The sequence below is a fragment of the Pongo abelii genome, chromosome 8 (assembly GCF_028885655.2).
Source record: "Pongo abelii isolate AG06213 chromosome 8, NHGRI_mPonAbe1-v2.0_pri, whole genome shotgun sequence".
Lineage (NCBI taxonomy): Eukaryota > Metazoa > Chordata > Mammalia > Primates > Hominidae > Pongo > Pongo abelii.
Window position 1 is genome coordinate 135,078,742 of NC_071993.2, and position 25,989 is coordinate 135,104,730.

General features: G+C 45.4%; 1 protein-coding gene across 7 annotated transcripts in view; it reads left to right on the top strand.

Moving 5' to 3' along the window:
• Nucleotides 1–25,989, top strand: part of PTPRE (protein tyrosine phosphatase receptor type E) — a 185,750-nt gene that overhangs the window by 63,726 nt on the left and 96,035 nt on the right. For 4 of the 7 annotated variants that reach the window (XM_054523057.2, XM_063727816.1, XM_009245933.4 and 1 more), the window contains exons 1-2: nucleotides 2,462–2,760; nucleotides 12,148–12,170. In XM_054523057.2, the coding sequence (XP_054379032.2) occupies nucleotides 2,725–2,760; nucleotides 12,148–12,170 (59 nt within the window). In that variant the 5' untranslated portion in view covers nucleotides 2,462–2,724. Of the gene's footprint in view, nucleotides 1–2,461; nucleotides 2,761–12,147; nucleotides 12,171–16,415; nucleotides 16,435–25,989 lie in introns of those variants that run through there. The other 3 variants (XM_063727818.1, XM_054523061.2, XM_063727819.1) reach the window with 2 other exon arrangements.

The window sequence follows — 25,989 nt, forward strand, 5'->3', positions numbered from 1 at the left end:
TAAGTACTTACACACACGCATAAAAAAGAGCCAGTAACCAAGGGCTTTTCCCAGGCCCCCAGTGGCCTGGAAGTCCAGCCCACACTCCCAGATTGCAGCTGGGAGACACAAGAGGGAGGGAACTTGGGTGGGGGGCACCCCACAATGATGAGGTTCTTGGGAGCCTCCAGGGCCTCCAGGAACCCAGCTGCCACCCAAGAGCACCCTAAGTCTCAGAAGCTAGCCAATCCAATGGAAGGACGGTAAGGTCTTTTCGGTGTAAGCACAGCTTTGCGGATGAAAGGGTTGTATTTGCAGAATTAGTTGGAATCAGAGCTCCAAGCCTAGAATGTCCTCCCACCCTCTACCCACCCCAGGACTGGCTTCTTATCCTGTAAGGCCAGCTGAGCTCTCCTCCCTCATTACCTGTCCCCAGGTACAGACCTTCCCCTCACACCATTGATAACTCATCTGTTGCATTTTTTCATGTATCCTGAAGCACCTACACAGTAGACATTCGATAAATATCTGCTGAGCAGTGGATTACATAGTAGAGCCACAGATGAAATGATGCCTACAAACCTCCTACAAAACTCCTGTTTTATTATATCAAACTCTGAAAACTGACAGTTTGGACTGTTCTTTTGTTAATCCTACAATGAGTTAAGCTGACTAATGGACACTCAAGTTTCCATCACGGCTGCGCTCACAAAAAAGATCACCTGATATTTTCCCCTTGTTACTATGGAAGATTTTAGGTGGATCATATTCTTATTCATATCATAGGAATCATTTACTGAGGAAGGGTCATTTCATTTCAATTATGTTTTGAATGTTTAGTCATTTCAAAAATAAACCATCCCTCCAGGTTAAATCTATCTGGGACTCATGGTTGGATAAGCTTCTATGTCATTAAAATTAATTGATGTAGCAAAATCAGCTGCAGTCATTATCCTGTCCCATATCTGTGGCAGAGCCAGGAAGGTGCTCACTGTCTACACACAGCGGCAGAGGTCTCTGTGTCCTTTGTCCCATGCAGAGACCCTGCCTGTAAGTCTCACTGAACTGAAAGTTAGATCGGGAGTCTCCATAAGACCTGACTGAGAGCTTCATGTTGTCAAGTGTCCATACACGGCTAATGTGACACTCACACTGGGGCTGGCACATTTGAACAAATGGTTCACTTCAAACATTCACATCGCAAAAAAGGACCCCAGTGGGCATAGGGAGTCCAGCCCAAGACGAAGTATCAGGAAGCTGTTGGGAACGCGGGTCTTACGGTAAGAGACCTGGGGTAGGGTGGGGATTGGCACCCCCTGGAGGGCGTCTCCATGTTCTCAATGCTTCTGCTTCCTCCTCTGGAAGGCAGGGAGGGCCCTTCTCAGCTCTCCGCACTGTGTGGAGGAGTCGGTGAGATGAAGCCTGCCCAGTGTTTTCACTCGGTGCCGCCCTGAGATTTGAGAGCCCCGTGCACGGTGCCCCGGCCTTGCTGTCCTTGCAGGTACTAGCGCATTCCAGTTCCTTTAGAGAATGAGCACTGGAGTAAGGAAGGTCAGATGTGTGCCCATCCCGGCCTGCAGTGAGCACTTGCCCCTCACAAGGCAGTTCCTGGGGAAAGTCTCCAGTGTGTGCGATTTGCAGTTTAGTTTGAACAGAAGGAGGTTTATTAGAATCTTGGCAGCTCTAGAAGGAGACTCTTAACTCTCCATTGGCTACAGATCCCGGCCAGCTACGTGGGTGGCTCCCTCAGGCCAGTCAGTGGTTCCTGCTGGGATGGCCATGGGCACCAGGAGAGCTTTCCCTTAGCACTTTCAGACCTCAGACCTCCTGGCAGATTCAGGCACAGCATTGAACTTCATGCAGTTTTCCTAAATTCAACTTCCAGAGCTTTTACCTTTTCAGAGACCCAGCCTAGTTTATAGAAGCCCAGCAGAAACTTTTCTTCAATTTGCTCGTGACTCTTAGATGAGTTTGGGGCTGGGCGGGAAGATGGATTTCAGCATCTCAGGCAGGGGCACATCAGATAAACTGTGCGCTTTGAAGCCATGATGCTGCCTGACCATGAGGGTAACATGGGGGAGGAGGAATCCTTGTCAGTGTCCTATCTGTGGTCGGCTGGGCAGTGACCACTTCCCCGACCACTGCCTGGGGACTGCTCCCCCACACCTGGCTTCTCTCCCAGGAAGCAATTCCCGGCCCAGGCACCAAGGGCCCAGGGTTTTCCTAATGTTGAGGACATTATTGCCCAGTGGCATAGAACATGGGATTTGGAGTCAGATCTGGCTGGATTTGATTTCTGGCTCAACCTCTTATTGACCATGTGACTTCACACATGTTACTTCAGGGTGGCCGTGAGGATCAGACAGGATCCTGTATGTACAGTGTCTAGCACGTGCCCCAAGGACCATTTGTCCTCATAAATGTGATTATTAGGTAGCAAGGCAGTGCTAGATGTGGCACTACCCAGGGCCAACCCCAGGGTGCGAACAGTAGCCTTTCTGTCCTTACCTGGGCTTTACCCTCCTCTGTTTCCAAGCTCCTCCACCCAACATTCTCTCACTGGATCATTACCATGACGCTGTGGATCATCAGCAAGTATTGGTGACCTCATGTGTAGTGGCCATTGAAGCACAGAGAGGTGGAGGGGCTGCCCAAGGTCACCCAGTGGGCAGGGATCTGGCTGGAGAGCACACGCTGCTGCTTCTCCCTCCCTTGGACTATGGATTACAGGAGAGACCAGCAGCCATGCAGGTGGCAGGTGGGAGGCCTGGGGTTCTGCAGGTATGAGCAGACACACATCAGCTCCCTCTACCGCCGGCCTTTAATGTCTCCACATCACACAGAGGCCTGGGACTGTCTGGCTGTGTGGTGCAGCGGCTCGAGCACATACACTTTGGGATGATTCCTTGAGTTGTAAAGAAAGAAAATAATTTTCCTTGAGAATGATGGATGCACTGCTTAGCAGTGGAAGAGGAGAGCTGACCTTTCTAGGTAGACAAAACAGAATGCCTGTCAAACATTACACTTTTGTTGCAGTATATTGTTCCAGAATGGAGCGCTGCATATTTTTGCTATAATGCTGTTTTTGTTTCTAAATGAATACTGCAGTGTTCTTTTATGTGGAGGAGGGATTCATTACTGGTTCACAGAACTTTTTCAGTGGTGGGGAAAAAATAGGTGCTTGTCCTCAGCAATGTGTATCAAGCCTAGACACATTTCTGTTAGGAGCACAGTGATTTGTGAATCCCCTGACAGCTTACCTTTTATTATGAGCTCTATTTTAAATGGAGACATGTAGCTTTTCCTCTTCAAGACAATATAACAGATACCTAGAATCTTCTCTGTTATCTCTCATTTGTTTTCAAGCTAGCCTCTTTTTTGTGCATTTTATAGGGATTCTTATTTATGACCTAGTTTAAATGGTTCAGATCAGCCAGTTGTTGTGGGGTGGAGGATCATTAAAACAGTAATATTTACAAATGTTTCAGCAAAGTGGCTAGTTGATGGGCAGATTTTTCGTTCATTAGCTTTCCTAGTTTTCAAAGTCTTCCTGAGGAATATCTAACAAACATCTCTGCTCTGAGTACCATATTCCTGAAAAAAAAAATTGATCTGTTTTCAGGATGGGTCTCCCCTTTTCTCACGCTAATGTATTTTCTTAGTCTCTCGGTAATATCCTCTGCATGCCTGTGAAGGATGCATCACTTTCTGATAGCTCTGCGCCTGAACCCCACCTCTGTCAATGGCAATGCTTCACCCAGGCCCCCAAGCCAAGCCCACGGTCACGCTTAGCTTCCTTCCCTTTTCCCCACTTCTCACATGTCTCCAAAGCTTGTGAGCTCTGCTTCCTCCATCGTTAAATAGCTGCCCCCTCCCCGGCCGTCCACCACTGCCCTTGAGAACACGTTTTCATCCTGCATCTGGACCACAGGTGTGGCCTCATTAGTCAGGAATCCACAGTCCACACTTAGCATGGTCCTGTCCCTTATTCTTCTCTGCAGCCATCACAGTGACCTTCTTTGCAGAGAGCAGAATGGGAACGTCCAGACTTGCAGACTTCTGCAGCCCCCTTGTGGCTTCAGCCCAAAGCCAAAGGTCTCTGCAGCATTCCGGGATCTGCCCACCACACATCCCAGGCTCACAGCAGTGATTTATTGGGTCCAGGCCTTATACTGAGTTCTGTGTCGGGTCCTTACCTCCTTTACTAACCCAGCAGGAAATTTTGTTATCTCTATTTCACAGATGAAGAAACTTAGGCTCAAAACTGTTGTGACTTGTTCCAAGGTCAAAGCCAGAATCCAACTTATTTGCCATTTCCAGAATGTTCCATACACTCTCTGGCTTCCTTGCTTTTGTTCATGTGCTCTTCCTGGGAATTTTCTTCTTGAGAAAGATGACCTAACTTTGGCCAAACACAGGTTAGTGTTCTGCTTCCATCTTTCATGGCGCCTGGGCTTGCCACGACCTAGCACTGCTCACCCCTGCATTTCAATGATCTGTTTATAAGTCTGTCCTCTGGACTTCTTTTAGGGTAAGGAGGTTGAGGTTCTGTCCATGTATTTTTTTTAATCTCTAAATCCTAAGCAATTGGCACAGAAATAGCACATAGTAGATGCTCACTAATGTTAAATGGCTGGTTCAGCATATTGATGTACTCATTCAATTCGTATTTTTTGAGTTTCTGGTACATGCGCAGAACTTTTCATATACTAAAGATGTTCAAGCTAGAGATAACAGGGTTTCTATTCAGAAATCACCAAATTAGCCATGGATGCTCTGTCTTTGGGGAGGGTCTGCACCTGCCTTCGTCATCTGTAAAATGTGGATCATACCTCCCCACCTCATAGGGCAGCTGAAATGGCAGAAAACATCCTTAATGTTAATCCAGGGTCCTACTGTACGGCGTTGTTGTAGAGATGTGAAGACACATAAAGATGGAAGGGGCGGGCAGGGAACAGCTAGGCACCAGGAGGGATACAACCAGGGCAGCCCAGAGGGCTCAGAAAAGATGTCAAGGAGAGAGTAGGACTTGACCTACTGGATCACCTGGCGTCTAGTGGGTTTGGGTGAGACTGAGGCTTTGTGGGGCAGGGAGCAGCATGAGGGAAGCAGGGAGACTGTGCTGTGTTGGAGCCCCGTGAGACATGGTTGTGTGAGTGAGCGGCCTCTAGAAGGTGGATCACCGTGGTGTCTGCCTGACTTGATGCTCTTCCTGTGAGCTTCCAAACCTGTTAAGCAATCCAGAGGGCTGTTTACCAACACATGCTACTCTTCTTATCCGTGCCAATCTCATCAGCAAACATGCTATTTCCCTTATTCGTGAATAATAATTATTATTATTTCATAATAAAATGATCTTTCTGAATAATTATTTAATGCCAGAGCTCATCCATTCTGCCTTAGTGAATATTGCTTTGCCCTGGCCTCTGGCCACAGGTTACCTTGGACAGCCGAGTGTCAAGATCATCACCAACCAGGCCCTTCACACACATGCTTAGCCTCATCGCAGACCTAGGGTCACCTGGTGAAAGGCAGGTGTGTTTCCAATTGGCACGCTAAAAAAGAAAACCTGCAAACACTGATTTAACATATCTGAGTATTAGAGATCAATCATCTTCTCTGGGGCTCACTGAAGGAATTAGCTCAAGAAAAACATCTTTAGCGTGTTCAGTTACCATTAGCATCAGGCACCCAGCAAGCGTGTCCTGAGTACATTTCAGAGTCCGAGCCCAATTGGAGGAGTGAGGCAGGTAGAGGGGAATAAAACAGGCTTGTTTTCGAGGACTGCTCCTCTGGAGTCCCACTGCACTGCCCAGTGTGGGGAGTCCTTGTGGCAAGCTACCCTATATCTCTGAGCCTCAGTTCCCCCTCTGCAAAGTGGGTCTAATAGCAAACTCCTCATATGAGTATTGAGAGGATGCAGTGATCCCTGTTGGGTGCTTAGCGGGGAGTCTGGCATGAAGTTCCTGTCCTTACAGTGGCTGTTTCTTCTGCAAGGGTCTTCTCTTGGTGGCTGTTAACACTATCCATCCCTGTCCTCAAACACTAGAGCCCCTGCCAAGAAGCTACTCATCGGGCAAAGATTTTTTTAAAAAACATGACAGTGACTGTCACTATCTGAGAAGTGTCCATGCCCAGCACCAAGAGGTGAACAAATTCATAGCTCTCCCCTCTGGGGCTTGGAGGGCACCCCTACACCTCAGAAGGGAGCCTGGAATCAAATTGCCATGTTTCCAAATTTGATGCTGATAATAATGGCATAGCCAGACGAGGCAGTATGCAAACCAGCAGACACTCGTACTTGCAAAGGAGGATTTGTCTGGCTTTCTAATTTGCATGTTTCCTAATCCAAAGAGGGTGCCTCAACCGTGGAATAATTAGAGAGTGTGTGCCTTGGTCGGGGGAGGAGGGAGTTTAAGAGGCAGGCAGGGATGCACGTGGATCTGTGCTGAGCAGCTGCCCATGAATAATTTCTAAAAGTTGCCAAATATTTAGAAGTCCTGCTCATCTGTCATAGACTGGCAAAAACGATGGTTGAGAAAAATGGGTCTTTTTTTCCCCCCAGGCTTAGCAACATTGTTTTAAAGATTTCATCTCCTTTTCAAGGTGGTTTAAGGCTGTGGGGTAGGCAGATAAGATTCTACTAAACTCCTTCATGTCAGGGAGGGCTCCCTCCCCCGGGTTCAGTAGCTCCTTCTGTCCTGTCTTTCATGCATTAGAAAATATAGACATTAACAGCTTTACTGTTGCCTGGAAGGTAAACAAGGAAGCTGTGAGTATGACATCAGTGCGAATCTGAAGCCTAGATGATTCAGAAACGTTTTGCTTTCTTCCATCATTTGAATTACCCACTGGAAGCAGAATGAAGTTGTCCGATAGAATGCAGAGACAGCCGCAGGGGCCATGGCTGCAGTTCTGTCCATTCCCACTGCACTTAATTCAAGTGATGAGGTCTCTGTTATTTTTTCATTTGGAGTAATGATCCTGCTCTTTGACCAGTCCATCTAAAGTAATGGTCATAGTCGTGGTGCTTGAGTGTTACTGTGATTGAGGGTGAATGACAGTTCTTGCTACCCCAGTGCTCTAATTGATCAGGACAACTCAGTGTCTTTGGGGAAAAACTGGAGTCCAAGAGAAGGCAGCCAGGATTGAGGAACTTGGCTCCGGGGGCTGGTCGTTCACAGTAAGACTGCTTCAAGGTCAGTATCTCTGGCACTTAACTGCATGAAGTGGAGTTTTCTTCTTGTATTCTTTCTTTATAAAATTGTAATACATCATGAAAAGTTCACATTTTAGATATACACATAGCAACATGTAAGTAAACATGTTAAAATAAAATGTAAATGCACTTCCAAAAAATTATTCAAGGTTGCCACTCATTTAAAAGACTAGCTTGGAGATATGCATGCTACCCAGCCGCTTAGCAACCTACATTCTGCCCACTCGAATGCTTATGATGCTTCAGGCCAAGGTTGTGTGTAAAAGGCATTTTCCTTTTGTCTGAGTTTGGAAAGATTGGCCAGTCCTGTTCATCTCAGAAGTAATTTGAATGTTTCCCTTAAATGGAATAGTTCCAAGGGACTGATTCTAAATGCTGTAGTTTTATTTTCTTCTTTGCAGGGCTAGGATGCACAATAACGTCGCTCGGTCTTTCCATATCTTGTGAGTAATCAGGACCCAACCCAGCAGCCCGGCCACTTCCTGTGGGCGCCTTCACTGGCCTGACCTTGCCTGCCCCTGCCCCCTTTCCTAAGGGTGGATTTCCCCTGTTCCGATGTTGTCACCCTGTCTTTTTCCCAGGGCTTTGTCGGCTTCCTCCCTGCCTCTGTTCCCTGGAAGTAGAGTGGCTGCAGCTGTGAGCTCCAGGGACTCACCAGCCAAAGCTCCAGCCAAAGCTCCAACTCTGTGGCCAGGCTTGTCCAGGCCTCTGTGGGGCAGGCTACTTCCAAAGACCCACTTCTTCCACAGTAAATATATGGCCATCCCGGAGCTGTCCTTTCTGGAGGAGAGAACATAATGGAGCACTCTCTAGGACTGGAAAGGATTTTAAGGAATAATCCGGTATCATTATTGCCATCCGCAGAATGCCTTTCCTACACCATTCCTACACTAAAGGAATTACAGCTTCACTGGGAGGAAGGAGATATAGACAAAAGAAGCAAAACAAAACAAAAACAAAAAGAACAAGCAGACAAGACTGGGCATAGTGGCTCACGCCTGTAATGCCAGCACTTTGGGAGGCCAAGGTGGCTGGGTCGCTTGAGCCCAGGAGTTCGAGACCAGTCTGGGCAACATCAGGAGACCCTGTCTCTACAAAAAATACAGAATTAGTGGGACATGGTGGCGCACACCTGTAGTCCCAGCTATTCGGGGGGTGGCTGAGGCAGAAAGACTGCTTGAGCCCAGGAGGTCAAGGCTACAGTGAGATATGATCATGCCACTGCACTCCAGCCTGGACTATACAGTGGGACCCTGTCTCAATTTAAGAAAAAAAATAAAATAAAACAAGCAGACAAATGTACATTGCAATGTAGGATGGCTTCCTCTGGGAGGCCTAGCCAGGAGTGGGCTCAGCAGCCCCAGGCCGGCATCACCACTGCCCTGTCTCCTCACTCTGTGATACGAGTCTAGAGCCTCACCAAGCCTCAGTGTCCTCATCTTTAAAGTGGGTCTCGCCGACCGGGCTTGGTGACTCACACCTGTAATCCCAGCCCTCTGGGAGGCTGAGGAGGGTGGATCACTTTAGGTCAGGAGTTGGAGACCAGCCTGGCTAACATGCTGAAACTCCATCTCTACTAAATATACAAAAGTTAGCCAGGTGTGGTGGTGCGTGCCTGTAATCCCAGCTACTCAGGAGGCTGAGGCAGGAGAATCACTTGAACCCAGGAGGCGGGGGCTGCAGTGAGCCAAGATCCCGCTACTGCACTCCAGCCTGGGTTACAGAGCGAGACTCCATCTCAAAAAATAAATAAACAAATAAAAATTTAAAAATAATAAAGTGGGTCTTGCCTTACCTACTAGGATAGTTGTTAGATGTGGGAGAGACACCATAAGCAGCGCCCAAGGCACTCCACAGCCCGAGAAATCTAAGCTCATCTCTCCTTCCCCTTGCTGGAGGACGACAATGTTCAAGAGAACAACAGGAAGCTTTCCCGTGAGTGGAAGGATGTTGTGTCAGCTTCTCACTGACCCCACTTCGTGGATCTGTCTGCTCAAACCAACCTTCCCAACCCCCAGCTTTTAAATGTGCCTCTTTCACAGTTTCGAACTTATGGCTCAATATTACAGCAGCCGTCAGCGTCACAGTGTTGGCCCAATGGAAGTCCTCACTTGGTAAAGGTTTACTTTAGAGAACATTATGATTGGTTTTTGCTCTAATTCTTTAAGAAACTGATAGTTGTGGTTTCCTACTATCATGTGTGAGCCACAGACCAATAAATTACATGATCTATTTGTAGTACTAAAATTAGCAGAATGTGGTAGTGCACACCTGTAGTCCCAGCTACTTGGGAGGCTGAGGCAAGAGGACTGCTTGAGTCCAGGAGGTTGAGGCTGCAGTGAGCCATGATTGCACCACTGCACAATAAGGCAAGAGTTCAGTGTATTCTTGCCTTATTTTGTAAAAATTAGCTGCAAGTTTAATTTCAAACTATGATTTGTGTTTGATTGAGGTTGTCAATCGTGCAACCATTGGCAAAGTGCCAACAGGTTCTACCAAAATTGGTCTTTTCCCATGTGGTTTTAGTCTGGTTTGACTCAAGCCTGCTGCCACTGTCTGCAGCCCTGCTCCAGAAACTTCTGCATAGGAATGGGTTTTATTTTACATTAAAAGGAATCAACATTGCATTGGAAGATTGATCATTTCTATCAATCGTCTTGAGATATTGGAGGTATAACTTCCATTCCTGGCTTCTTCCCTTGCTTGGCCTCAGTCAAACATCAAGAGTCACTCTTTTTAGCATCTTTTCTGGTTCATTTTGGGGAGTGGGAAGGATGGACTCTTGTAATAAGTTATTCCTACAAAAAAGCAGTTCCCCTATGTGCAGTGATCCTCAAGTAATCATTTCTTGCCCAAAAACCGATGCCCTCTCAATCCCCTGCCATCATGCTCTATGTTATACTGGGTTCCACTGCACCCTGGAAACCCTCTGTTCTTTAATATGTTACTCAACAGATTTTCCCCAGTTGTTTTATATAGCTGCCCCAGTAGATGCTTTGGCATTATATAGACTGTCTTTTACATTTCATTTATAATTGTTGTTAGTATATACAAATCTTTTTTTTCTGTATTAGTAACTTTGCACCTTGTGACCTTAACTCATATATCGCCTGTAGACTATTATGTCATCTGAGAATAAAGTTTTATTTTTTTTCTTTTCAATGCTTATGTCTTTTAATTCTTTTTCCTAACTTAGTGCATTGGCTATGATTTCCAGGATAATGTTAAATAGGAGTGGGACAAATCCTTGCTTTGTTCCCAGTACTGGGGAGAAGTATTAAGTCTTTCACCATTAAGAATAATTTGAGGTGTAGGTTTGCCCAAATAGACTTAAAATTCCTTAGTAACCACAAGTATTTTTTCTGCTTCTTGGGTTTCAAACACATCTCATGGGTCAGCTTTTAAATGTATAACAATATACATTTAAACAATTTTTTTAAATATAACAATTTATAACAACTTTTAATTGTGTGCTGTAGAGTCTTTATTTGATTTGATTTAAGATACCTAGTTTTGTCGGGACTAAGAAAGCAAGTAGTCTATTTTAGTGGAAAACATCATGTACTGCATTCACCATTTAAAAATAGTAACAATCAAAACATGCTTCTACCCTTCACCAGTGCAGACATGCAGTGACGACTGAGCAAGGTCTCATTCACAGGTAGATAGCAGCCTAATCAATAATCCCAGTGTGAGGCTGCCATGCTGACCACTCAGAACAGAACAAGCGAGTTAAATTCATCCACTGAAGAATGGGTCAACAAAATGTGGTATAGCCATGCAATGGAATATTATTCAGCCATTAAAAGGAATGAAGTACTGGTACATGCTACAATAGGGATGTCTCAAAAACATAATGCTATTATAAGTGAAAGAACCCAGTCACAGAAGGCCATATATAGTGTGAGTCCATTTATATGAAATACTCAGAATAGGCCAATCCATAAAGACAGAAAGTAGATTGGTGTTGCCAGGGGCTGGGGACAGGATGGAGCTTGGGAGCTAGTGAGCTAATAGTGGGTGTGGGGTTTCTTTTTGAATGATGAAAATGTTCTAATATTAGATTACATTGATGGTTTCAAGTTGGGTGAATATACTAAAAATGATTGAACTGTACACTTTAAACAAGTGAACTTTATGGTATGAAAATTATGTCTCAATAAAACTGTTTTTTAAAAAAAAATAATAACATGAGAGCTAATTTAATGGGAGCCTGGGCATGGAGGCTCATGCCTGTAATCCCAGCACTTTGGGAGCCCAAGGCGAGCAGATCACTTGAGGCCAGGAGTTCAAGACCAGCCTGGCCAACATGGTGAAACCTCGTCTCTACTAAAAATATAAAAATTAGCAGGCATGGTGGCACATACCTGTAGTCCTGGCTACTCAGGAGGCTGAGGCAGGAGAATCGCTTGAACTGGGAGGCGAAGGTTGCAGTGAGCTGAGATCACTCCATTGCACTCCAGCCTGGGCGACAGAGCAAGACTCCATCTCAAAAATATAATAATAATAATTAATTAATTAATGGGAATGATCAGGCTAGATAATGATTAAGCTAGAAAGCTGGAGAAAGGGAGCTGCCCCAGACCGGGTTGTAAAAGGCTCTTTTGCGGGGAGGATGGGCTAAAGAAACTACTTCAAGGGGAGGGAACCCTATAGGCCACAGCAGAAGCAGCTGACTGATGGAGCATCTTGGGGGCTAGGTCAGTGGCCACACCCCACCATCAACTGACCATTAGAGGTTGTTTTAAAGTTTGGGGCAGCACATGGTTAAAAGCTGATGATTGCAGCCAAAACAAGTATCATCTAGATAAAGAGGTCTCCAGAAGACCCTGAACAATTAAGCAAAAATGGGATAGTTGACTAGTGCTGTACAGAAGGAAATGGCTAGAATTAGCAGCCAACTCCTGTTAACCAGAAAACTAACTTTTTTTTTCTTCTTTCTTTTTCAGACTATAGCCTTCACTCTCCCTCGGTGAGTACAAAACTTTTTAAAAATTATTTCTGATGTACAGATAAATAGCTTAAAATAATATGTGGGATTTAATTATTAGAAGAGCATTGTCTTCTTGAGAAAGAAGGCCATATGGTCAGCGTGTTGTACTTGAATTTTATGCCTTACCTTGCTTGAACAGGCTCATATCACACCTTTTTGTTATATCATTCATGTGTGTGTGTGTGCGTGTGTGTGTGTGTGTGTGTGTGAAATTTGGCTCAGCTGCTTGGTCTCCTGAAATGTATTGTTGAGGACACAATTTCTACATGCTTTCCTTTCACTGACGTGTCGTTGCTTTTAAAAGGGCCTAGCCTTATCTCAATGGCACACATCCAACCAGTGTTCAGGAGCTCAGGGGCACATAATTGCATTGATGGTAACTGCTTCTTAAATTGATCTGCTCTGGAGAAAACTGCTGAAAAGGAGCTTCCCCGGATTGCACACTCAGTAAAAGCAGTGTCAGGGGTGTCGCATAATTTTATGCCTTTTGGGTCCAGGCAGTGGCAAAATTCCATGGCCTTGATGTCCTTAGAAAAAGGAAACTTTAAACAACAGAGCCCTTTTGCAGTCTACTTAATCAATTTAATGCTGTTAAGTTTCCTAAACAAATCGAAGGAAGAAAATCTAAGAGCTTTCACAGTGTCTGCAGCGTGCGGGCTAGTGGCACATGGACTTCTGGGTGTGCTTGCTTTCAGCGGGCACCATGATACCAGCCACCAGGAAGCTGTATTTCCTAAATGTATTGCCTTGTTTGAAAGGCACTGACTCCATTCTGGAATCATTGTCAGGTCAATGGATCAATTATTGTGCCCTGGCTGGCCCTCTTTTTTAGGCAGAGTGCCCTTTGTGGCACTGTTCCATCTGGGCATAAATGCTTATGATCGTTCTTGGTGTGATCAAACGCATTTTGACTGTGTGGATTGTTTCTTTCTTTCTTGGTAAGGAATGTTAAACAAAAGTAATGATTGATTAAGCTAGAGAAGAGGGATGCCTTCATTTGCCATCTACTAAGTTAATTTTGTTGTCCATGTTCTCCACTGCATCATTATAAGACGTTGTTGATTCTGAATGGGGAACTCTTCTTGGGTAAATGTCAGCGGCGGGATCAAAGAGAAGGATCGTTACTGGAATCATATTATGGGATGGAGGATTAACTATATGAAATCTACAATCCCTTATAGCCTCAGAATCCTATACAAGGGGTGTTGGCTGGTCGATACTGGTTCGAACGCTTATTAAATGTGGCTTTCCTCAAAAGCAATGGAGCCTCGTGCTTTATCGAATGCAAATGTGCCTACCATGCTAGAATGAAATATTTGAGTGTCAGACCCCGCAGATACAGCTCCTTTTGAAATACAGGGCTCAGATTATGATTTGTTACAAGTGCATGACCTTTGCACCCCTTGTCTCTCCACTCAGTACTGGCCCCTCCGCACCCCGTTTTGCCTTCTGCCACTTCCAAAATTTCCTATTCCTCCCAGCAAGTTGACCTGCTCCCCATCAGTGAGTCAGCAGCTCCCGCAGCTGAGTGATCCTGTGACAGGTGCCTCCGGGGCTCCTCCACCTCCCTGCATTGTCTCAAAACCGGCAAGAGATTCAGAAGTGGGTGCCCCACCCGAAGGTCACTGAACATGTGTCCAGGAGCTGACTTCCTGTCCTCCCTGCATCCACCATGGGTAGTTGGCAGCCAGAGCAGCTTCAGGGGGCACCTCCCTTTTCCTGGCCCCATCCTTCCTTTGCCTCCATTTCTTTCTTTTCTTTTCTTTTCTTTTTTTGAGACAGAGTTTCACTCTTGTTACCCAGGCTGAAGTGTGATGGCGTGATCTCGGCTCACTGCAACCTCTGCCTCCCGGGTTCAAGCAATTCTCCTGCCTCAGCCTCCCGAGTAGCTGGGATTATAGACAAGCACCACCACATCTAGCTAATTTTGTATTTTTAATAGAGACGGGGTTTCTGCATGTTGGTCAGGCTGGCCTCGAACTCCCGACCTCAGGTGATCTGCCTGCCTCAGCCTCCCAAAGTGCTGGGATTACAAGCATGAGCCACCACACCCGGCCCTGCCTCCATTTCTCTGGGAAAGTAAAGCTCTGCTTCAGGAAGATCCTGAGTTCCTAGATTAAGGGTACTTCTGACTCCAGAAATCATTCTCTTGACACGAGGAAAGGGCTTTCGAAGCCTAGGTCTCCTATCTGTGCTGCCTTGTCTGCTGCCTTCGTTTGGGACCTGCCCACTGGGCCACTGATATGGTTTGGCTCTGTGTCCCCACGCAAATCTCATCTTGAATTGTACTCCCCTAATTCCCATATGTTGTGGGAGGGACCTGGTGGGAGATAATTGAATCATGGGGGTGGTTTCCCCCATACTGTTCTCATGGTAGTGAATAAGTCTCATGAGATCTGATGGTTTCTTAAGGGGTTTCCACTTTAGTTACTTCCTCATTCTCTTCTCTTGTCTGCGCCATGTGAGACATGCCTTTCACCTTCAGCCATGATTGTGAGGCCTCCCCAGCCATGTGGAACTGTGAGTCCAGTAGGCCTCTTTCTTTTGTAAATTGCCCAGTCTTGGGTATGTCTTTATCAGCATCATGAAGACGGACTATCACAGCTGCCAAGGTAGAATACCAGACTGATCTATTAGCCCGTTGCATTTTCACTGCTAAGCATTTGAGACGTGTGCAGAGCTTCAGGATGTCTATTAATGGAAAGGAACTTGTTGCGCACTTGTGGGATTCAGAGACGTGCTTTTGAGTCAGTTAGAACTAAAAAGATAGTCCACCTTGGGCAGGGCGGCTAAGCCCACTAAGGCTGGAGATGGTGCCACAGCCACTGCCCACACTGGCCAGCTGACTGCAGAGGAGCCTAGTCACACGTGCTGGATGAACACATCAGCCCGTGCAAGCCTTTTCTTTTCTCTCATCCATCCATCGCTTCCTAGGATGTGATGTGACATTTCAGTGAGATGACCCAAAGTAAGCATTTAATAAAAGCTAGCTATGGGCTGGGCGCTGTGGCTCACGCCTGTAATCCCAGCACTTTGGGAGGCCAAGGCAGGTGGATCATTTGAGATCAGGAGTTCAAGACCGGCCTGGCCAACATGGTGAAACCCCGTCTCTACTAAAAATACAAAAATTAGCCGGGTGGTAGTGGCACGCACCTGTAATCCCAGCTACTTGGGAGGCTGAGGCAGGAGAATTGCTTGAGTCTGGGAGGTGGAGGTTGCAGTGAGCCAAGATTGCGCCACTGCACTCCAGCCTCCATGACAGAGTGAGACCCTGTCTCAAAAAATAAAAATAAAAATAAATAAAAGCTAGCTGTGGTTATCACTGCTACTCTTATTATGATCATCATCACAGAATCATGGCAACTGTTCCCAACTTTTAAGGAAGGCATTTAACTGGATTGTAACATATGTGCTGGTACTATAGTGGGTATCAAAAGGAGTTCCCTTTACTAGCAGTAATCCAATTTTTCACTTAAAAAAACTATATTAATAGTTGACATCTAGGCCGGGTGCGGTGGCTCACACCTGTAATCCCAGCACTTTGGGAGGCCGAGGTGGGAGAATCACCTGAGGCCAGGAGTTCAAGACCAGCCTGGCCAACATGGTGAAACCTTGTATCTACTAAAAATACAGAAATTAGCTGAGTGTGGTGGCGGGCGCCTGTAATCCCAGCTACTTGAGAGGCTGAGGCATGAGAATTGCTTAAACCTGGGTGGTGGAGGTTGCAGTGAGCCAAGATCACGCCACTGCACTCCAGCCTGGGTGAAAGAGCAAGACTCTGTCTCAAAAAATTAAAAAAAAAATTGACATCCAAATAAATGAGTCAAGTCTTTTTTCCTGTTAAGCTGAATTAGGAAGGGTCTCTTGAGTGGAGTCACCCGTTCCCATGCTTTCCTTTCCTTTTTGTTTGTCTTTAACAATAGATTTGTGAAAATAACACTGTAGTTCATATCAGTGATCCAATATGACCAAAGTTCCTTCAACTGGAGAATGCTTGCAACTCTGTGGGTCTCTCGCATAGTGTTTAATGCAATGGAATTTCAGAATTAAGAATTTATAAAAGACGTATCATTAAGGTTTAAATATTTTCTCCAGACTCTTTGAGGTCTTATATTGTTATACCTAAGGGTATCCACTAGTCAGTAAAATTAAATGATTCTGTAACTTGACTATTTCAGTTTGGTTCATGGAAATACCCAAGGAATAAAAGAAAACAAAATTAACGTGTGAATATTCAGCAACTGTGAGTTTCAATTTTAAAATGTACTTAGGCTTCCCTTCACTCGCTTGTTCTTCTTTAGTAATCTCTGTTTCCTCCTCTGTCACTTTTAAGAAGTGTGATTTTTTCTCCTCTGACTCACTTGTGTTTCTTGATGTTGATTTGAATGGCTACCATGACAGGAAAAAAAAAATCTGTTCATTTTAAAATAAAGTTCGGGGTTCTGACAGGCAGGGGGACCACTCCAAGCCTGATTCTGGCTGCATCCGCTGGGGTGATGTTTCCAGCAGTGCAGGAGCTATATGCCCCGAGCCGGCCTTCAGAATCCCAGAAAGAAGTGAGAAGCCTGGTGGGCAGAGCACATACAAAATTAAAACTTTCTAAGACACGTGATTCCTATTTCCCTTCTTCATCATATACTTGGGTTTTTTATGAGCACCAATGGATTCCACGGGTTTCTTTCCAAGCCACAGTGACAAATTATTCTCCTGGTGACTGAATTAGAAGTTGACAGTAAGTTGGAAGAATGCCTTTGGATCTGACATGACAAACAGATTAATCCTTCATTTATTTCCATTTCCATTCCTCCCTCCCCCCGGGAAAGTTTCCACATTCTTTCAAGAAGTGCCTCCTAAAAGAGCCTAGTAGGTAATCCTTTGTCACAGAGCAAAGGCATGGACGTTAATCAGTCACAGTTTCCCCTAAGAGGAAACAGGAACACAGATTTCCTATATAAACTCATGTCTCGTCACCGTGTTCACAGCAGACCCAGTTCAGAGTTGGAATTCTTCTAGAAATCCTTTCTCAGCTGTCAGGGAAACATGGATTCTCCAAGGCCAGGATGGTTTCCCAGCCTCTTCCCAGGAAGACAAGAGGTAACGGGGAGCTCAGAGGGGCCTTACTTGTCTCTTTGGTCTTATGTCATGGTTGCTTCTAATATAATTTCTAAAGTACCTAAAAATCAGGCTAAAGAATATTACCAGGAAGGCGTCGTTAAATGAAAATTTGGCAAGCCTCTTAGTTACCTTTATCCAGCTCTGTGCAGGAAATCTGGGATCTGTGCTTCAGGAAACCATTTCCAGTCCACCACGCCTCGGTCGACAGTGCACTGGGGATGGCACGGAGGCATTGTCTGTTTGGGCCTGGTAGGTTGTCAGACAGCCAAGAATCCAAGGTGAGGTTCACTTTTTTAGAAAAACAGTCCCTAACAATTGCTGGGGACATAGGCCGGCTCGATGACATGGGAAAATCCCACCCATTGTAAATTAGACATTTTCTATCTTTGTAATCAAAACTGCCCTCTTCATTTTTCTTAACAACTAGATTTGTGAAGTGGCATTTTAATTAAAAGTGACACACAGAGCAAGCGTGAGGGACCTGGACTGCAGGCCAATGAGCAGGTCTTCAAGGAGCTTGTCTTCAGGCTCCTGAGGCCAGGGCCGGCACTCCGTGTGTAAGGGTTTCCTGCCTGTGCAGTTCATGTTGCGATATTGTTGGGTGCAGATGCGTGCCAACTGCCTAAGGGGTGGCATCATTCATATTAGGAGAAAGAAGACAAGAAATGTATAAACGCTTTTGGGTGTGTGAGTTACAGAGAGATTTCTCAGACCCAGCGGTGCATAAGGATGAGGTCTGGTGCCAAATGCAAGGGCTGTGAGTGGACCAGTCCTACCTGATATAGGAACTCACCCTCAACTGCAGCACCATCCCCTGGGGGTGGCCCCCTGTGGACTGAGCAACAGGAAAGGAGATCACATTCTGCTCAAAAACAACCATTTGCAGTGACTTTTTTTCTTTTTTTTTTTTTGAGACTGAGTCTTGCTCTATCACTCAGGCTGGAGTTCATTGGCACAACCTTGGCTCACTGCAAACTTTGCCTCCCGGGTTCAAGCGATTCTCCTACCTCCACCTCCTGAGTAGCTGGGATTACAGGCACCTGTCACCATGCCCAGCTAATTTTTGTGTTTTTACTAGAAATGGGTTTTGCCATATTGGCCAGGCTGGTCTCGAACTCCTGACCTCAGGTGATCCGCCCACCTCGGTCTCCCAAAGTGCTGGGATTACAGGCATGAACCACCTTACCTGGCCTGCGGTGACTTTTTAAAGCTGCTTATACACATGAACATAAAGATGGAAACAACAGATGCGGGGAACTCCAAAGGGAAGGAGGAAGGGAGGAGAGCAAGTGTTGAAAAACTCTCTATTAGGTACTATGTTCACTATTGGGGTGATAGGTTCGATAGAAGCTCAAAGCCCAGCATTGTGCAATGTACCCATGTAACAAACCTGCACACATACTCTCGAATCTACAATAACATTTTTTAAAACTGCTTATTATGTTGCAGAGTTTGGTAAAAATTATTTAAAATGGTAATAAAGGAAGGATCTCTGTGGAACTACTGAACAAAAACATGTCATATAATAGATTTTCTGAGTAGCTTTTCTCCTTGTTTTGAATAGAAATGAGCAAAAGCAAAAAAAACAAAAACTGGATTTGTGTTTATTTTATGGTGAGGGCTGATTCAGTTCTAACAACTTTTAAAAAATGTGTTGATAGTATTTAACTGATTTCAAACAACTCTACCAAGATTCATCTGCTATCAGAAATGGTGCAGATTTCATGTTCAAGTGCTATAACATATACATATAGATAGCTTCTTAAAGCTATATATATTATATTTTACATATACATATTATATATTTAAAGCTATCATGTTACCATGTTGCTGCTGAGAAATGAATTTTTTTAAATCTCATGTTTGTGAAATTATTATTTAGAAAAACAGGATTTGCTCTATTTCCTGTTTTTCCAGATAACTTACGTGCCTCATGCTTAAACAAAAATTGCATTTCTGATAAGACACATACATATGGAGCACTTATTTACAAAGCATGCTCAAATTCGTGATCTCAAGTGGGCCCCCTAAACACGCAGAGGCAGCAGTCCAGGCGTGCCTTGTCACCTCTCCCTTAAAGAGGGGAAAACAGAGACCCAGGCAGGCTGGATAAGTGAGTTGTAGGACAGTGGAAAGGAAGTGCCAGTCCCCGGCGGTGCTCTCTCGGACTGAAACGGTGCTCCTCTCCAACTGAAAAAACAGTCAGCTCTCATTACCACCACCAAAGGTGACGTTCAGACCTGCCAGAAGAAAAACTTTTCCGTTATGAAAAATATTATTTGACAGTTATGCAAGTGACAGAGAACATTAACAAATAAGAACATATCCTGTGGATTCTGCAAACGGTTTGCTGGTTGATAATTATATTTTGGAACAGTTTTATGATCACTTGAGTTGATCTTGGCCAGAGTTCCCAATTATTTCTGCATGTTATCTGCTGACCAAATCCAGCTTTCTAATCTCTTTTCACACACTTGGCACGTTTCCTTTCAGCACAGCCAATAATTTGTTCATTCGCTCACTGAGGGTTTATCAGCTTTATCAGGTATCTCTTGCAAGCTTATAATTGTGCAAGATATTGAAAAATGAAGTGGTTGATTCTAGTTCTAATTTCAGGAAATATTGCTTAGAGAGCCAATGTTTGAGTCCTTTCTCTACTAAGTATAAATGTGTGTTTTGCCCAGGAGCCTAGCAAAATTATTGATTAGAAAGATTTTAGTTCTGGAAAGTTGAATGACCCCTGTAATCCCAGCACTTTGGGAGGCTGAGGTGGTTGGATCACTTGAGGTCAGGAGTTCGAGAGCAGCCTGGCCAGTATGGTGAAACCTCATCTCCACTAAAAAATACAAAAATTAGCCAGGCATGGTGGCATGTGCCCGTAATCTCAGTTACTCAGGAGGCAGAGGAAGGAGAATCGCTTGAACCCAGGAGGCGGAGGTTGCAGCGAGCCGAGACTGCACCATTGCACTCCAGCCTGGGTGACAGAGCACGACTCCATCTCAAAAAAAAAAAAAAAAAAAAGAAAGAAAAGAAAAGAAGCGGAGTGACTTAGACTTGTCACTTCATCACTCTGAGTCACACCTTCTTGGTCTAAAACATAAAGAGCTGGGTGAGAATTGTTTAAAGACATCTTCAAGACCTAGAGTTCTATGCTCTGGGGTGGTGCTGGTCTGGATTTGGAGTTAGCAACAGAAATCCCCAGAAAGTAACTACTGCAGGTGTCGGCCATGGCTGGGACCAGCCGCACTCATCCCCTTGTCTTGCAGGATGTGTCTGCACGTTTTGGGGTGAATGTTTTGTCATCTTCCTATGAGAAAGCAGCACTGGCCTGGGGGCTTCCTCCTCCTGCCTCACTCATTTGTTTTTGCTCTCTCACTGCTCTCCGAAAGAAGCAAGAACATATTTTTAAAAAGCATTTTATTCCCCTTCCTGTGTCCATGTGTTCTCATTGTTCAATTCCCACCTATGAGTGAGAATATTCGGTGTTTGGTTTTTTGTTCTTGCGATAGTTTACTGAGAATGATGATTTCCAATTTCATCCATGTCCCTACAAAGGACATGAACTCATCATTTTTTATGGCTGCATAGTATTCCATGGTGTATATGTGCCACATTTTCTTAATCCAGTCTATCATTGTTGGACATTTGGGTTGGTTCCAAGTCTTTGCTATTGTGAATAATGCCGCAGTAAACATACGTGTGCATGTGTCTTTATAGCAGCATGATTTATAGTCCTTTGGGTATATACCCAGTAATGGGATGGCTGGGTCGAATGGAATTTCTAGTTCTAGATCCCTGAGGAATCGCCACACTGACTTCCACAAGGGTTGAACTAGTTTACAGTCCCACCAACAGTGTAAAAGTGTTCCTATTTCTCCACATCCTCTCTAGCACCTGTTGTTTCCTGACTTTTTAATGATTGCCATTCTAACTGGTGTGAGATGGTATCTCATTGTGGTTTTGATTTGCATTTCTCTGATGGCCAGTGATGGTGAGCATTTTTTCATGTGTTTTTTGGCTGCATAAATGTCTTCTTTCGAGAAGTGTCTCTTCATGTTGTGGGGTGGGGGGAGGGGGGAGGGATAGCATTGGGAGATATACCTAATGCTAGATGACGAGTTAGTGGGTGCAGCGCACCAGCATGGCACATGTATACATATGTAACTTACCTGCACATTGCGCACATGTACCATAAAACCTAAAGTAGAATAATAATAATAATATAAATAAATAAATAAATAAATTTTAAAAATAATAATAATTTTTAAAAAAGCATTTTATTAATGGAAAATTTTTATTTGAAATATGGTCTTTTCCTTTTTATAATGTTGCTTCTATTCAGGAAGGAAAAGCTGAGAATCCGTGGGCTTTGATTTTAAAACTCAAACAGAAATGTTAGTTAATAAAACAAAGGTATTTTTCCCACTGTTCTGAGGGCCGTTCTGGCAAATGGTTCCGGGGGCCACATGATGGTTTATGTTACTAGAAGAAGTGATTCACTGGGAAGGTGAATCACTTCATCTCGTCAGAAACCATGGAAACCCTCGATATCACTCTATTCCCCTCTTAGGGGAGTTCTCAACAGAAGACACACTGGAAAGTGGATGTCACCGGGATGAAGTTAGAAATCCCAAAAGTAGACTATTTGAGCAAGATCAAATTCAAAGGCATCACTATTTTCAAAACCTGTTTTTGGCTTCCTTCCAATCTGAAGCCAACACCGACATTCTGTTATGCTGTTTCCCGTGTGGGCGGATTGACTTAATTTTTAATGAGTGATTCACTACCCACGGCTGTATGTTTTCCGCCTGCTGAGCTGAGAATTAAGTCATTTTCCTTTAAAAAATTCATTCTGATACCAGCTGAGTAATGTGGTTCTCAGTGTTTGAGACAAGGAGAAATGTTAATATCACTTAAGAGAAGGCATTTAACCTGACCCAGGCTCTTAAGACACGGCAATCATGACGCCATCATGACTGGAATGCTCTCTAGAAAAGGAGCCTGTCTCATTCAGCTTTCAAAAACATTTCTTTCTATAAAAATATTTTCCAAAGTTGTGCAATTTCCTGAAAGATTTTCTGAGGGTAATACAAATCCAATCCATTTTGGAAGTCCCGTGGCAGGTTTCCTAATGAGAAGCCTGGTAATATCATGTGTTTCCCTACGGTGTTCACAGGGTCTCACCCCTGTCCACTCTGATTATTCCGACTGGCCTCTGTCCGTCCAGCAGGGATCTGGCAGTCCTTTCTGATCCATAATCTTTATTAAAATAGCACCAGAGGTACTTGTGGCCACCAGAGCTATTTAGCTCCTGTCTTGGGCCCCATCCCTTACCAAACTGTTCCCTCTCCTGGGCCCCTCAACACCACTCCTTCAAGATGACTGTGAAGCACAGGCTGCCCTGTCTTTACAGTGAGTCCCTCCTGCCTGGCCTGAGCACAGACCAGTGAGCCCGCCAGGTGAGCAGCTGAAGCTCATCCCCGTGCCCAGCACCTCGGGGCCCCCCGGATCAGATTTTACCCAGTAGAACCCAAGAACCTAGAGGATGGGAAACACAGCTAGCAAGGAGGCAGCAGGAGGGGTGCAAATCAGAGGGGTGAGAAAGGGAGGCTGGAGGGGCAGGTGGGGCATTCGGGAGTCAGTCGTGGGGAAAACAACATGACCAGAAAAGGAGCAGAGGTGGGGCCTGTGAGGCTCAGGTGCCGAGTGTCTGTGCTAAGCAACCACGTGGGGGTCAGCAGGTCACCCCTCTTCTAAGGACATCCGTCTCCCTAGCTGCCCAGTGGAGCCACCTCTGCAAGGCTCTAGGGTTCTCGCCATCCAGGTTGGGCCCTCAGAGGAAACTTAAAAGTTCTAGCACAAAATTCATAGCACACTGAAAATACAGGGGGTGGCAGCTGGGGGTCTCTTTCCTTTGGGGATGATCTGCTCTTAATCCAACATCTTGGGCCTCAGCTCAGGGCTTCCTGAAGCCGAGCTTCCCTGGAGAAGAGGTCCCCTGTACAGGGCTGCTGCTCGCCAGCGCTCCTGGGCCTAGGGGCACTCAGGAAACACCCAGGTTACCCTCAGGGTCAGACCGCAGGCCTGGAGCCGCTCCTTTTGCTGATGCACCTGTATCAGAAAGCCAGACACCTGCTCTAGAAACCTAGGTACCAGGTCTAAAATCCAAACACAGCATCAGGAGCCCAAATACCTGGTTAGAATCCAAGTCCCCATTCAGAAAACTAAGTATCATGCAACAAATCCAAATACCTCTTCAGAAACCCAAATATGTGGTCAGAAAGCCAAGTGCGTGCCCAGGCATTTGTAATAACCGTGCAAGTGGGAGTCTTCATTTTTCTCCAGAACATGTAGCCCCTTTCTGAAATTCATCATAAAGCTAAAAAATAAATAAGAATTGTTTTATTTCAGTGAGGCTGTAGTGCATTTTTTTAAATGTGTCTGCTGTGTATATCACAGTGTGCCTGGGATATTTGAAAAAGTTTGAAGTTGCCCCTGGTCACAGAATCTAGGGTCCTGATTGAAAATGAGCAGAGGGTTGAGGAAATAGACTCACTGAAATTGCATATTCAGGTCTATGAAAGACAGAGAACTACATCAGGGGTGTCACAGCAACCCGGGGGCTCCTCTTCTAAGTTTCTTAAATCCCCAGGAAAGGGTTTTCTTCGAAGACGTGGTTAAAAGGAAATGAACTACTAATCTTGAGAAATGAAAAGTCAAGTTCAGAGAACGGCCTGACAGTTCGAGCGATCAGAGAGTGCATGTTTTCTCTAACTCCCATTTTCTACTTTATCCATAATTTATATGATGTGTGACACATAACTTGAAGCTAATGCGTGGTGGTGCCACCGCAGAGGGACAGAAAACAGTTGATGTGGAAGCCATGCCTGACTGTCACAGATGGGGGTGGGGGGCCAGGGTCTCAGCTCCTGGAGGGGGCGAGGGAGCCCATTGTCCTGGGATCCCCAGGGCTTACCCAGTGTGCATCGGGTCTCAGGAACCTGCTTTGCTGATGGATGTGTGAATGAGTGGACGAACAGGTGTGGAAGGAGGAGGAGTAGGGAGAAGACAGTTGTATCTTTGCATTCCTCACAGAGCCTGGGGCAGCACTTAGCACAAACAGGGCTGGCTACTTAAAACCCGGGGTCACTCGTTCGAAAGGCAGGAAAAAAAGCTTTTTCCTTTCTTCGTGTTCTCTCTCTGGACCTTTCATAGTGTTGTGTGTGTGTGTGTGTGTGTGTTACCTTCTATTTAATGTCACATTCCCCCAGGCACTAGGATACTCTCACTGCCTTCAACTGGGCAGGTAGAGGGCATCCATCCAGTCCCCATCCTACCTGTTGAGGAGTAGGGGGAGTCTCAGTTGCTGGTCAGGGCAGGAAGTGGACAGTCAAGAACCCAGCGGGGTGGAGCAGAAGGTGGGCCCGGTGTGAGTTGAGGGGCCGTACCCCGGCACATGTCCCATTGCCCCACCAGAGTTCCCTCACAAAACACAAGTTCAGAGATAAAATTCTTATGACAGATGAAGGTAGCAGTTACAGAGCATTAAACCGCAAGCATGAGGGGCTCTCTTCTGAGTGAGGGCCTGAGCACTGCTCTGCTCTCGCGTCCCCGAAGCCCACCCTGAGTACAAGAAGTGAGGGTCAGAGCCCTGCAGCGTCCTCCCCATGGTGACTGGCGAAGGACTTTCTTTTCCAGGGGAGCACAGCCAGAGCTCTCTTCTCTGATTCCATCATTAGTTTCTGGAAAGGCCTTCCCTGCCCACTCTATCTGATGCTACCTATACAACTTCCAGTCCCAAGTTACTTTCTGTACCCCCATTTTACTTTATATTGTCATTAAAGCACTTACCAGTATTTGGAACTGTGGTATTTACCCATTCCCTCACCCGCAAGAACGCTGGCCCCATAGGATGGGGATTCCGTCCCTCTGTCCCCTTGCACAAGTGCTGGCATGAGAGAGGCACCCAGTGAATTTTAGGTGCATGAATGAATAGTCTTTATGTGACTTTGTATCCTTTTAGGAGCAAGCTGGATATAAATAAATACATGAAGTCAACTAACACCTCCAAGTGTCTCAGTCAATTTTCAGTGATTTTTCTCTGTCCAACACCAGACTGGCTTCAGTGATTTCTTTCACTGATGTGGCCACATTTGTTTTGTTTTATTTTGTGGCCACGCAGCCAGATGTCTCAGGGGCTGTTTGTCCTCCTGACTCCCCGCTGGAACGTAGGGGAGAGCCTCATTCCAGGTCTGCACTGGCCCCAAACTGGGCCAAGACTGCACATTTCAGTTCACTTTGGGTTTCTGATAGTAGTTCTCTCCACAACCCCCCATCCCTAGGATTCCTAAGAGCTAAGGGATATGCCAACCAATCCAAGCCACCTACTAATATTGAACTTCTGTGTCTTGAAAAGGGATTTGGTTTTGAAACAGTCACTGGGAGATGCGTTCTAAGGTGAGGCCTTCCCAGTCAATAAACCTGTAGGTGTTGCCCACCAAAAAAAGTAAATCTGACCTCAGCCCAGTCCCATGGTGGTGCCTATTCCATCAGGGCAGAAGGTCAGCAGCTGGCAAGAGAGGCTCAACCCCCACCACTCCTGAGAGCCAGGAGGCCCCGGCATTCAAACTCAGGCTTCACAGATCCACACATCTTTGTTCTCAGAGAGGAGAACCCAAAGTGT